The 13761-nt window shown below is 38.5% G+C and overlaps 1 protein-coding gene across 1 annotated transcript in view; it reads left to right on the forward strand.

The window, feature by feature from the left end:
• DNAH11 (dynein axonemal heavy chain 11) overlaps positions 1-13761 on the forward strand; it is a 316107-nt gene that overhangs the window by 192306 nt on the left and 110040 nt on the right. Inside the window, 1 exon segment of the mRNA XM_060157128.1 lies at positions 7266-7427. Within this exon segment, the coding sequence (XP_060013111.1) occupies positions 7266-7427 (162 nt within the window).

The following is a 13761-nucleotide window of genomic DNA, read 5'->3' on the forward strand; positions in this document are numbered from 1 at the left end:
ACATTTTTTCGGATGCACCTTGGTACAAGCTAGAATTTATTTTGGAGTTAGGTATGGATAATTTTTCCCTATTGTCACAGGATTACTAATTGAATAATTTATCTCTTCCCTACTAAACTGAGTAGGAAGATTTTTGTTTGTTTGTTAAATGCTGAGGAGGAATAAGATCTCTCCCTCAAATACTTCTCATCCTTCTTGGCCTTCACTTAGTTTGCTGCATCATGAGAAAGATCAGTGGTCAGCACCTTACCCTGAGGGAGAAATGATGCGGCAAAGAAATGGGTCTCCTTTTAGCAAGAAAATGGCAGCTTCTTTCTCTTCATCTGTGTGTGTTACCCACAAATCCTCAGAATTTTTTCTAAGGAATAATGGATTTCTCTGTTAGTTTCATATATTGTGATATTCACCAGCATGTGCTAAAGACTCAGAATTTCTGATGAGCTAGCTGATGCTTCCTTTGCATATGTTCCTAGCTGGGCAACATGGGAAGCTTAATGTGTTACAAGAGTTGGCGAGCACACCTGGCAGGTCAAGCTAAATGATGTGTAGTTACCACCCCATTACCCATGCTCACCACCCAAACTCAGTTCCTATTTGGAATGCAGGGGTAGTGAGAACCTGTTGGCAGCTGAAGTAAACCGGTGAGTCAGTGCCAAGTGCCTCCTCTCCTTCACATCTGTGTATGTGTGCATCCTTTCCTGCATAATTCTTATTTACCCTTAGAGTATAGTACTCTCAGCTTCTCTCCTAATAACTTTAGTTAACCTGAAAACGCTTCTTTCTTGCCTTCCTTCCTGGCCACGTGATGCCGTAAGGAAAAGAACCCTTAGTGTATGTAGCAGCCCCTGATTCTTTCCCAAGAATTTAGTTATCTGTGTGTTTGGTTATCTAACTGTCTGTCTGTCTATCTATGGGTGGGGGTATGTGTGTGTAGTTTTTATTTTCTTCATATGGTTCTGTATTTTTAAATTATATATATTATGTATTATATACATACATAAGTATATGTTATATATATGTATATATATAGAGAGAGGAGATTCATTTTTGATAACATAAGATATATATGTTCATTTTAGAGAACTTAAAAATACAGAACCATACGAAGAAAATAAAAACTATGCTCAGTTATATTGCCTAGAGATAACAACTGGAAACATACTGGTATATTTTCTTCCAGTTTTCTATGTGTATAGACACACATACAAAGTACATACTCAGAACTATGGTTTTTTTTTCACATCTCTCACTATTTTCTTTACCTCCCTCTTTGCCTTTTTGATTCGAAGTCTCCCACAGGGGAAAAAAATAAATGATTCTTAAGAATTTGGTGTATGGAGTGAACTATTTAACTCAAACATGCTTTATTTTAAATAAGTGTAGGAAACCTTTATCCATTTTTACCCTTTGCCAACTTTCCTGTTGGTTAGACTTTTTTATTGATTTATAGAAGCTCTTTATATAGCTGAATAATAGCCATATGTCCATAATGTCCTTGTCTGTTTTAGTGTTGCAGTTCTTTTCAAAGTTCACCATAATTCTGCTAACTTTGTTTACAATGACTTCTGTTTTACATTTATATATTAAATAAGTCTGTTTTTTTCCTTCATGGATTTTGTGTGTTAAGGCTTTTTAGGAAGCATTTTCATACTCTGTGGTTATGAAAGTATTATCCTGAATTTTCTTTAAATTAATTTATAGTATCTTTAATGTTTAGCCCTGGATTGCCTTGTGCAGTATAAGGTGGCTTTTCTACTTTTTCTCCCCCAAATTGTCCCAACACCTCTTATCATAGAATCTTTCCTTATACTACCAATTTGAAATGCTACCTATATCATATGTTAAATGCCTAAAAATGGGGTTTGCCAGCACCGATGGCGCTTGTTTTCCCAACTGCACATGTATCGAGTTATCACGTTGTGTCAGCAAAAATGCAACCACGCTGCTAGCAGAGCAGCACAGATCATAACGCAGAAGCCTTGCATAACATGGTTCACATATGGACCCACTTAATAGATATTCAGGCATCTGATTTTCTGTTTTAGAAAAAGAAAAACACTATTATACGAGGTTATGGGGCTGCAGACTGGCCTGGAAGGTAATGTGTGGGCAGCGCCAGCCCTGGAGACAAGCAGGGCAACTATGACAAGGGATTCTTCTCCTCATATATACAGGATTAATATATAGGAAGGGAAATATAGTGGGGAATATAATTCCTACTGTTTTTACTCCTCAAGAATGCATTTGCTCTTTGCTGTCTGTTGGGCTTCCACATGCAATTTCTTTATGAATTTGCATTTAAAAAAAAAAAGAAAAGAACTAAAACTCCCCAATGAAAAAATTTTTAACTCTTGTAAAAATCTGTACTGAAGAATATACACACATGAAAGCCTGTGGGAATGACTTCATTGTGTATTACCTAGAAAGAAAATAAAGGTAAATATGCATAGAATGTGTGTATGGTGAAAATTCTGTTGAATCTCATAAAAATAATTGAAGTTAAAAGGTTATTAGGTGAGGGGATGATACAGGAAAATACACAAAGTTAATAAGGTGATGGTAAAACAATCAAACCGAGGAATTGTTTCTAGGCTAAACCTCCATTCCCAGGAGGATTCTCTCAGTAAGATTCAGATCTTATCAATCTTGAAAAATACTGAGACTTTTGAGGATAAATGCAAACACAAGTTATGGATAGAAGCTTCTGAAGTGAACGTGTGGGAAGATTCCCTCTGAGAATAAACTATATCAGCTGGAAAAAAATACACTGATAATAGCAATTCAAATTTCCATTACAAGAGGAAATGGACTGAGGCCTGTTAGTGATATGCAAATTAATGTGTACTTACATGGGATCTTATCTAAAAGAAATTGAAATGTACTCCAAAGCACAATGAAAAGAGGGTTATTGCAAACGAGTCTTAACACCTGTGTAGAGGGAAAAAAAAAGGGAATAGAAAATTCTGTGGTATGGATTCCAAAAGCAAGTTCCTGACATCCAGATATTAGAGCTGTAGGAAATATATAGATGGTGATTCCAGGGTTTGCTTTTTCTTGTGAGAATTTGCTTTTAGAAAAGAGCACAGCTGTCTAAGGCATTTTTAACTTTATTTTCTTAGCCGACTTTTCTTTCCAATCCACTGCTGGAAACTAACTTAAGCCAATTTGGTCATTTGCAATTGTCAGGAACTATTTGGGGGTATATTTCAGGGACCTTCAATACTTGGAGGTAGATGATGCCTGTTCGGGGGATGAGGAATGTTCTCCCCAAATCTTCCAATTTAAGATGTGCTTTAAAGAAAGAAGTCTCAGACTGAACTCTGGTACACATAGACTTTATGTGTAGCCCATAACTTAAAACAAGTCTTGAAGTCTTAAAATCTGCTCTGTAAACTTGTTGGAATCCCAACTCTGTCCTTTTAGGAACCTGACTAGCCCTAATTGGAAAGTTCCTTTGAGGCAGATATAGAAATATTTTCATGGTAGGATTAAGCTGATCTTCTCATTGGGATCACATAAAAGTACAGAAACTTTCCATAAGCTGTTTACCACAGGACACAGGACCGGTCAAAATCCAAAGTCTAAAGAGTCACGGGGATTACTTGGCTACTTTGAGATATAGCTTTTCCTGTTTTGTTCAAAGAACAGTAGAGGTGCAAGTACAGATATTTCTATTTTTCTAAGATATCTTGAACACTACTCATTTCATCATTGAACAATCATGTCCAGTATTCATGATGCTAAGTAACCAGCCATTTATGTTGATGAGAGAAGTTAGCTAAGAGCTCAGGTAGCCAACTTTGCAATGCAGGCTTCCATTAGAATGTGTGAAATGCTGGTTAAGCATCCCGAGCCCGTGTGTCTCTCTTGGTTATATAATGATAATAACCAGATAATGGCCCCTAAGTTGTAAAATAAGATGAGTATTCACATGCATATTGTAGTAGACTGAAGTATTTCAAAGGTATAGTTTACAGGACCAGCTGGCTTCATTGGTGACTTCTACCAAATATTTCAAGAAGAATTAACACCGATCCTTTTCAGTCTCTTCCAAAAAAATAGAAGAAGTAGGAACACTCATTTTACAAGGCCAGCATGACCCTGATACCATAGTCAGATAAGGACACCACAAAACAAGAAAATTACAGGACAATATCCTTGATACATAGATGCAAAAACCCTCAACAGAATGTTAGCAAGCTGAATTCAACAGTACATTCAAAGTATATCATACACCATGATCAAGTGGTATTTATTCCAGAGATGCAGTATGGTTCGTCATCCACAAGTCAATCACTATGATACGCCACATTAACAACATGAAGGGTAAACATGATATGAGCATCTCAGTAGATGTAGAAAAAGCATTTGACAAAATACACATCCATTTATGATAGATACTCTCAACAAAGTGGATATAGAGGTCACATACCTGAAATAATAAAGGCCATATATGATAAGCCCACAGCTAGCGTTATACTCAATGGCGAAAAGCTGAAAGCTATTCCTCTAAGATCAGGAACAAGATAAGGATGCACACTCTCACCACTCCAGTGCAACATAATACTAGAAGTCCCAGCCAGAACAATTAGTCAACAAAAAGGTAAATATATGGGGTGATGGATGTGTTCATTGACTCAATGGGGGGAAATCCTTTCACAGTGTCTATGTTTATAAAATCATCATATCGTACACGTTAAATGTCTTACAATTTTAAGGATGCTGAAAAAGTAAATTATAGATAGCATCACACCCTTTTTTCTAATCACTTATTTGTCTTTCTTATAAATTCTTTGCTATGTTAATCTCTCATGAAATTAGGGAAATGCAGCAGGAGAATTATAGGATGATTTCCTCCCACACACACACAGTAGCGTTCCTTGAGGCAACAACTTGAGTTTACTCCAGGTTGTCTAAAAAGTTGTGGAGACTATTTTTAAAAAGAGCAGAACAGCCAACGCTTTCAAGATATTAGCATAGGCTCTCAGAATACTACCCAGGAAGCTGGATGGAGAGAATTTCTGTGCAGGATTTCTAGCAAAGCTAGAAATTGGGGCAGTCATTGCACTCCTCAAGGCTAGTGTGCTACTGTCCTTTCCCTTCGTAAGAAGTACTGATGAACAAGCATACTTCTCTAATTTAGTTCCCAGGGTCTAATTTATCTGATAGAACTGAGGTTATTAACGATTATCTAACTTATTTAAAATTCTCTAAATTTTCTACTTCACTCTGTATATAATAGAGACTTAGATTCTATGAGTATTTCACCAAATGCATTAAAAGTGTAAATATTTCGTTTAGGTATTCCCATAGAAACTTTAAGACTATTAGGTTATAGCTGTGGGTGTCAGAACCACATGGAAGGCTTGTTGCAAACGCAGAGATTGCCAAGCCCCATCCAGAGTTTCTGATTCCCCAGGTCTGGAGTAGGTCCAAGAATTTGCATTTCTAACCAGCTCCTAAAAATCCTTTGAGAACCACTCGTCTCCTGCCATCTGCCCTCTGCCCTCCACGTGAAATTTAGATGGCATTGTGAGGATCCTTATAACATAGGAAAAAAAAATGTATTCAACTGTAAAATTGTAGAAAAGGAAAATAATTCTTTAAATCAGTGTTCTATATTATCTTTCAATAAATAATTAAGGCATATCATTAAATTAACTTAAAGTATTTTTTTCCTGAGGCTCACCACACATGGTTCAGATACTTTGTTTTCTAACACATTCTTCAGACCTGATAGTATGCCGGTAGTAAGTGTAGAAACAGAGTAAGTGTAGAAGTGATGGAAATATTTAGGACCTCAAATAAATGATGCTTCCCCCCCCCCTTTGCTACAATTATGTATAAATGAAGTCTCTAAAATTGTCATGAATGAGAGGTAAGTTGGGTGCAGAAAACCAACTTCTAGGACATTAAGGAGAAATACTCATGTATGGGGAGACAAGGCAGTTAGGAGAAACCTAAACACTGAGATGTAAGTGAAAATTTTGCCTTGTAACTGAGGCTTGTTAACTTAGCACATGCAATATTACAGCAGTTATTCAGTTTGTAACTAGACTCTTGAATATAAAAAAGAAATCGGTCAGCTTATGCATTATTGAAAATCATTTTAGATCTTAGGATTCATCTCTTGAGTCGTTGAAGAGCCATAGTATATAAAATTAATATGGTAAAAACACCTGTTAAACGAGAATATATGGTTTCACATATTTTTATGATTTTTATGACATGAATTTTAAAATGCTATGTGGAAAAAATATATCCCTTGAAAAGTGATTTTGTTAGTTGCCTTATCTCAAAGCGTGAGAGACTTCATTGAAAGAACTGCAGAGCTTTGTTTCACATCATCAAGTGCAAGCCGCGCCTAGAAAAAAGGAAACCAAGACTCATCCTCAGACCTTACCCTAGTTGGCATCAGTCTCCTCAGTGCCCTCAAGTCCACAGTGACTTGGGAAAGAAGACAGAGGACAAAAAGGGAGCTCCCTAAACACCTCTTTTGTGCTAGTACTTTACACAGGGCACCACATCTGACGAGCCCAGAAAGGATATTCAGACCCACTGAAGTCCTGATAACCTGCTTCCCTCACTGAGCTTCTGTGACACATGTCACAGCTGAACTCAGGCACTCCTGACAGAAAGCAGCCCTGTGTCACTAAAGAGTATGGAAACTTTCCAATTTAACTCTTAAGTCATTAAATACTTAAATAAAACTTTGAAAACTTACAAATTTCTCATCAGGATCATGTATAAACTGAAATTTTTACTCCTTTAAAAATGTTAAGTATGAACTCCAGTGAATTATTTTAAGTGGAAACAAAGTAAACATTGAATGTGATAAAACTGTTTTCTTAAAAGTATCTTACACAGTTTTATGGAGACTGGTGAATTACAGAATAGGAGACAGAAGATGATAGTCTTGGTATTATTTTATCATAGAGATTTGGTTTTTATTTTTAATTGTCATAATGTAACTTGTGTGATAGAAAAGAATGAATTTCCCACTATGCTTGATGATCATCAAATATGTTTAGAAGGAGAGGGACCAATTTTAAGGAAAGCACACAGCACTGTTTCTGTATGTTCCGTGGGGCAGGTTTGTACTTTGATTTGCAAGGAGGTTAATGTTGCTTTCCACTCTGTGGTGCTTTAGGCTAGTTTAATGTCACGGTTGGCTGCACTCCTTTCTTTCATTGTCCAGGGTCGCGGTGTAATTCTTTGCTCACTCATCACCCTCCTGGTTTTGCCCTGCCCCCGTGTCTCCACAGATCATTTTGTGTTTCTCTCCGGTTGGTCACACGCTGAGAAGTAGAGCTCGGAAGTTCCCAGCCCTGGTTAACTGCACGGCTGTTGACTGGTTCCATGCTTGGCCCCAGGAGGCTCTGGTCACAGTCAGCAGGAGGTTCATTGAGGAAACCAAGGGAATTGAGGTATGCCGTGTCAGCCTCTGAATCTCTCTCTCTCTCTCTGTCTCTCAAACACACACACTCTCACTGACCCAAGTCCTCAGTAAAACATTTCCAAAATACACCTCCTAGCAGAAAGCTGTCCTTGTTTGTTTAAGATGATAAGATCATCTTTGTGAGTTTACATTTTACTGAATAGGATGGCTGATCTTTTTGTATCTGGTTGAGGTGCATACACACACACAGACACAGATACACACAGACACACATACAAGAGACACATACACACTAACACACACACAGACACACATATACACTAACACACACACACTCAAACAAACAGCACGTGAGTTCTTACTCATCTGCTGACTCACCAGAAGGCCAGGATATTCAGAACTTACTGAATATAAATCCTTTACATTCACAACTAAACAAAAAAGTAGGTACCCCTAGCCATGCAATGCTTGTTCTTAACAAAGTAAGGCAATTCATTGTGATTTTTCTCATTATGGTATTGATAGGTGAAAAATCAGGCCCCATATATTTTACAATCACTAAGTCAACTAATGTATATGCTTCTTTGTTTTATGGGTGTATGTTTTATAGATTATGTTTGTCATTTGCTCATGTTGAAATCTCCACCTCCTATTGCCTTTTAAAAAAGTTGCATGAAACGAAAAAAAAGAAACCACTTGAAGCATTCAGATTCAAAGTGAAAAAGGAATGTACCAATAGATGTGAAGGTGTCATTTAGACCTCCTGGGAATGAAGTTGTGCACCCATCACGCACCTTTCTGATGGGAAAGTTTGGATGGATGGTGATTGTGAACATTTCCCAGGGAGGTTTGTCTTCTGATTCCTTGGAGTGATAAGTCGAAAGGTGCCTAGAATAAGTCAGGCAGGAAGAATGATTCTCAGAGCCAAAAATAAAATCAGGGATATGTAAGGAGTGATGGCTCTTTCCAGCTGAAACTTTGCTGTGAACAGGGACAACCTGCTGTAGCCTTCTTTCCTCCCAAAGCCGTAACTGCTGCTTTTCCAAAGCAGTCCTTTCACATTTCGTTGAATATTATATCTTTTGGTGGCCAGAGGGTTAGAAATCTGGGCATATTTACTTTTTCAATTAATGATTTGTAATGCAGCTAGCTTTATTGCATATTTATATTTATATGTATATTTTATATACATAATATATACAGCTTTATCATATATGGTTTATTGTATTTTCCAAAATGTCTATTAATCTAATTACTTACTGCTGGATTGCCAGGGAAGAACTGTTATGCAACATCTAAAAGATGTATATGATAGAGGTTTTATCATATTCAAATACCTCCTCTTGCTTTTCTCCACACACACACTTAAAACATTTCTATAAATTAATGGAAAAAAATGAAGTCTATTTCACTGTTTTCTTCATATCCAGAAAGTTCTTTCTCTTGCCTGTCTCTACACTCACCCGTAACATTGAATGAACTTACCTAGACCTTTAAAACAACATCATCATCAGGATTTAGGGGGGTAAAGAGTGAGTAATATTAATGTGTGGTTCTATTTTTTTAAGTGATATTCACTTTTTCCCCACTGGTTGGGGAACACTGCAAAGCTTTTCTTACATTTAGGGAAATATATGTAAATTTGTTCCCATGAACAGAGTAGTAGACTGTCACAGGAGTGATTGATTTCTGTCTGAAATGCTGTTCTCCACATTATGTGTCTTCCTCGAGTCAGAGGAACCCCATTTAGTGGAGACTAATGCTAGCATTACATAAAGTCTACCCGAAATATTTTTTACTTTAAAATCTGGAAAACCATTAAATATGACTAATGATGGTCAGTTACTAACACAAATTTCTTCAGCTATTGCTAGGTCCACTGCATTTCTGGAATTATGTAGGGAATTATTTTGTCTTCTAATAACTACAAGAAGCTTTCAGAATGCCGATTTACTAAGAGGAAGAGAGCCTGTATGTATCTTTTGGTAGCAAAATTCTGTTTCATCCAGATCATTTGATTAGGCTGGCTTGGTAAGGAAGAGAAAAGGACCAGCATGCTTTGTTTCTTAATGTTCATTTCTCAAATGGGAGGAAATCAGAGCCGGTGGTGTGGTTTAATTTAGTGTCTGGAACAGTGCTTTAAGCCCGTTGCCTTTGCTGCTCTGGTGCAGACTCTCTCCTGCCAGAGTAGGTGCCACTTAGAAAACAACTCCTCCTGAAGGAGCTTTGATACGCCAGTGACCATTGACATCTACTGGATGAGGCAGGACTTGCATCATTTTAAGTCCAGAGGGCTCCTCGCAGGTCCTCAGCTCTATTTGGCGGTATCATGATGCCTCCTATAGGATGCTGGGTGCCAAATAGGAATTTAAAAAGCACTTTCCCATTTCTATGGAGCTGAATTATGCCTGGAAACAAATTAGTCACTTTCGTTCCAGTGCTGTGTGCTTATTTAACTTTCCCACCTTCCTAATTTGTTACTCAGGAGCAATAATTATAATTCAGAGCGCAAGGTGTCCACCTTCTTCTCCAGATGCATGGGGCCTTTTCAGTAGAGGTCAAAAACAGCTTTTACATTTTTTGAATGAGCACTAATTTGATCACTTTCTTAGTTTTAATTTCCACTATTAAGACTGAGAGTTGTCAGCATAATTTAGCACTTCTTAATTATTGGCCTCATTTGCTGAGTGTAAGGTACTTATACAAGGTGCCCCCCCACCGCCGCCTTTAGCCAGAGAAAGGATTCATTAAAGGCAAGCGGTTTTGTGTGTGTTGACATACAATTTTCAGGTAGTACACACTCAGCACCCAGGGGTGTGGACTAAGTCTAAGTTAATGTTTGTGCTACTTTTCTGTTACCTGGTATTGAACTAAAATGACAGCTGACAGAATGACCAAAATAGTTTGACACTGAAGTATCACCAGGTATTTATCTGAAGACTTTGTGTCAACATACACTCCTCATAGGAGATTTGGAAATGGAGATGGAAAGACACAGTGTAAGGAGGGAGAGGATATCCTCCAGCCATCCGTGGGAATTGGGTTACAAATGATAATTGGGAGGAGATCTTGTTGAGAAGTATATGGGTCCCAGTTAGGAAAATCCAGGAGAAAAGGAAGGAGAAACAGGTGTTAAAAGATAAGAAATGGGACTACCCTGGTGGCGCACTGGTTAAGAATCCGCCTGCCAACCCAGGGGACACGGGTTCGATCCCTGGTCCGGGAAGATCCCACATGCCGCGGAGCAACTAACCCCGTGTGCCACAACTACTGAGCCTGCGCTCTAGAGCCTGCGAGCCACAACTACTGAAGCCTGCATGCCTAGAGCCCATGCTCCGCAACAAGAGAAGCCACCGCAATGAGAGGCCCACGCACCACAATGAAGAGTAGCCCCTGCTCGCCGCAACTAGAGAAAGCCTGCGCGCAGCAACGAAGACCCATTGCAGCCAAAAACAAATTAAATTTTTTTAAAATTGAATAAGTCCTATTTTAAAAAAAAAGATAAGTAATATTTTTGATTTTTCAAGTCAAAATGAATAATCGACCTACTTGAAAGCAGGGCTTAATGAAAAGAGAAATTATTGAATGGAGGTGAAAAGACGAGTTCTCTGAGGAGTGAGATTTGCTTCAGGAGTAGAAAAAAAAGGTCTGAGCAAGATGGAGAAGCCCATGCCCATCCTTTTCAGTCACGTGGTCCAACTGGCAAGTAAAAATTCTCTGTCCTTTTGCCGTGATACTTCAAGATAGTTACACAAGCTCAATATCATCGGCTCTATCAATAAAATGACTTTATTTCACATGCTGCCACCTCTTCCATCCAGAACTTGTTGAAGGTTTGGCAACATAAGAATGGCATATTCTCCTACCATGTTCCAAACCAATCATGGGAAAATGTCCACTCAAGGAGGAAAGTTATTGTACTGCTGTATTTCAAAGACTGATTTCATGACTGGTCTCTAGCTTCCTTTTAAAACCTTAGGCCAAGCATGAAGCATAGTTAACAGCACTTTGTTAGTGATAGGTACGTTAGCAGCAGCATTTCTGTTAATGGTTTTAAGCGCAGTTCTTGCTTTGAAATATAAGTGAGGGTTATTCAGTATGAATTTCAAAAGTGGAAAGATAACCTTGTACAATAGAAATTCTGTGAATTTGTGGAAAATATCCTCTTTCTGAGGAATACTGAAATCATTTTAAAAGATTAAGACAAAAACAAGTGCAACCAAATTTCTATTGAATCTGCCTAAATCTCATACTGGCTTAAACCTATATTCAAACAGATGAGAGAAGGCCCAGGTGGTGGTTCATATATTCCCCATTCTTCAGCCCGCTTTCTCCTTTGCACATGCGCACTAACATACTGTTTGCCGTACATTTCTTGCTCTGTGCAAGTTACTTAAATTTAGGATAGAATTGCAAAAAGCAGTAGAATGCTGCTTTCCAGGATTTTTGCAGTTATGAAAACTTTAGGAATCCCCTCTACCTGGAAAGTAGGGTCCAGTTTTTATAGCTGCACAGGAACTTGGACATGCTGTGAAGTTGAAAGTTTAGCTAAATCAAATGGAGGCATCGCTACATCCTAGTTATAGCTTTGTGGCTTTCCTACAGTGCTGGCCTCCCCAGATCCATCTCCTGCCTTGTCTGCTTGCTCTGAGAGAGGAAGCTGGGCTCCATCTTTCCTCCCCATGCCCCTAGTCCTCAACTAGCATCTTTGTTTTAATGTTCTGTCAGTAAGCCATTGAAGGCTACCTCTTTCGAGGATTGGAAACTCATCTGGAAGATTGCTAGCTTATGCTGGACGTAAACTTGCCTTTAACCCAGGCTTGGTCTCTAAAGTTTAAAAAGAAAAATAAAAAAACACGAACAAACTAACAATAAAATGCCGTCACCAAAGTAGTGAACAAAAACAAAAAACCAGCATGTAATTTAGAAAACTATGCATTTAACACTTGTGGCTGCTCTGTCTGGTGGTAATCTTCCCGGGATTACTGTTGGTACTATTACCATCACCAAGAGCAGGGTAACACCTGCCCTGCATTTGCATTATTTCCCACCTCTCATCACCAACCTTCTAAGCAGGGACCACTGGTTTCCCTGTTGTACAGGTGAGAGGCTGGCAGCCATAAGCGCAAGATCCTTAAGCAGGTGAGGGGCCCATTCGGCACTTTCATGCCAGAGCTCATATTCTTAAATCCTGCTCTGGACTGTTGCACAAATGTTTGCCTCTTCCGAAGGAGGAATAAAAGGAAAGGAAGACAAGAAATAGAGTAAAAAGGAGTGAGGAAAGTCTAACTGTTGATTTTGTGGGCAGTAGGAAGTATAGGGAATGCAATAACTTGCCCAATTTGACAGAACTGGAAATCTAACCCAGGTCCTAGGATTCAAACCCCGCATTCCTGGCTGCCTCCACAATTTTTTCCTGGGATCCTATTAGCACTATGAGTAGTTTAGGAGAGGAGCTCAAATATAATACTGCCATTTTGTGCGTTATTAAATTTTTGTTATTTAATAAACCAAACTTACAACCACAGTATCTAAGAGATTCTCTACTTTGACCAGACCCAAAAGGAGCTAAAAAGTACAAACAGGATATATTGGGAGTCTGGGATTGTCATGTACACACTGCTATATTTAAAATAGATAACAAGGACCTACTGTAAAAAAAAAAAAATGAAAAAATGAAATTAAAAAAATTAAAATAGATTTGGAATTATTGAAAATTAACATAGGTATTAAATATGTACAGTTTTGTATATTATACTTCAGTAAAGCTGTGAAAAATTAGCATAGAAATAATTTCTGAGATAAACTACCAAGATGGACAGTAGGTGTATGACATTATACGTTACAAAATTATCCCAAGTTCAACTTGAAAGGGAGGGCTTCACTGGTGGTACAGCGGTTGAGAGCCCGCCTTCCAGTGCAGGGGACGTGGGCTCCAACCCTGGTCTGGGAAGATCCCACATGCCGTGCAGCAGCTGGGCCCATGCGCCACAGCTGCTGAGCCTGCGAGCCCCAACTACCGAGCCCACGTGCCACAACTACTGAAGCCTACGTGCCTGGAGCCCGTGCTCCGCAACAAGAGAAGCCACCGCAATAAGAGGCCTGCGCACCACAACGAAGAGTAGCCCCCACTCGCCGCAAGTAGAGAAAGCCCACGAGCAGCAATGAAGACCCAATGCAGCCAAAAATAAATTAAATAAATAAATTTATTAAAAAAAAAAAACTTGAAAGGGAAACAATTTTCTTTTCTTTTTTTTGAATCTGCCTCCTTTCCCTTCCTTGAATACAATACTCTTGAAAGACTGAATTCAAAAGTACAGATATATAGTCATCTTTGCTGGTCTTGGGAAGGTGTAAAATCC

This window comes from Lagenorhynchus albirostris, chromosome 8 (genome assembly GCF_949774975.1).
Source record: "Lagenorhynchus albirostris chromosome 8, mLagAlb1.1, whole genome shotgun sequence".
Lineage (NCBI taxonomy): Eukaryota > Metazoa > Chordata > Mammalia > Artiodactyla > Delphinidae > Lagenorhynchus > Lagenorhynchus albirostris.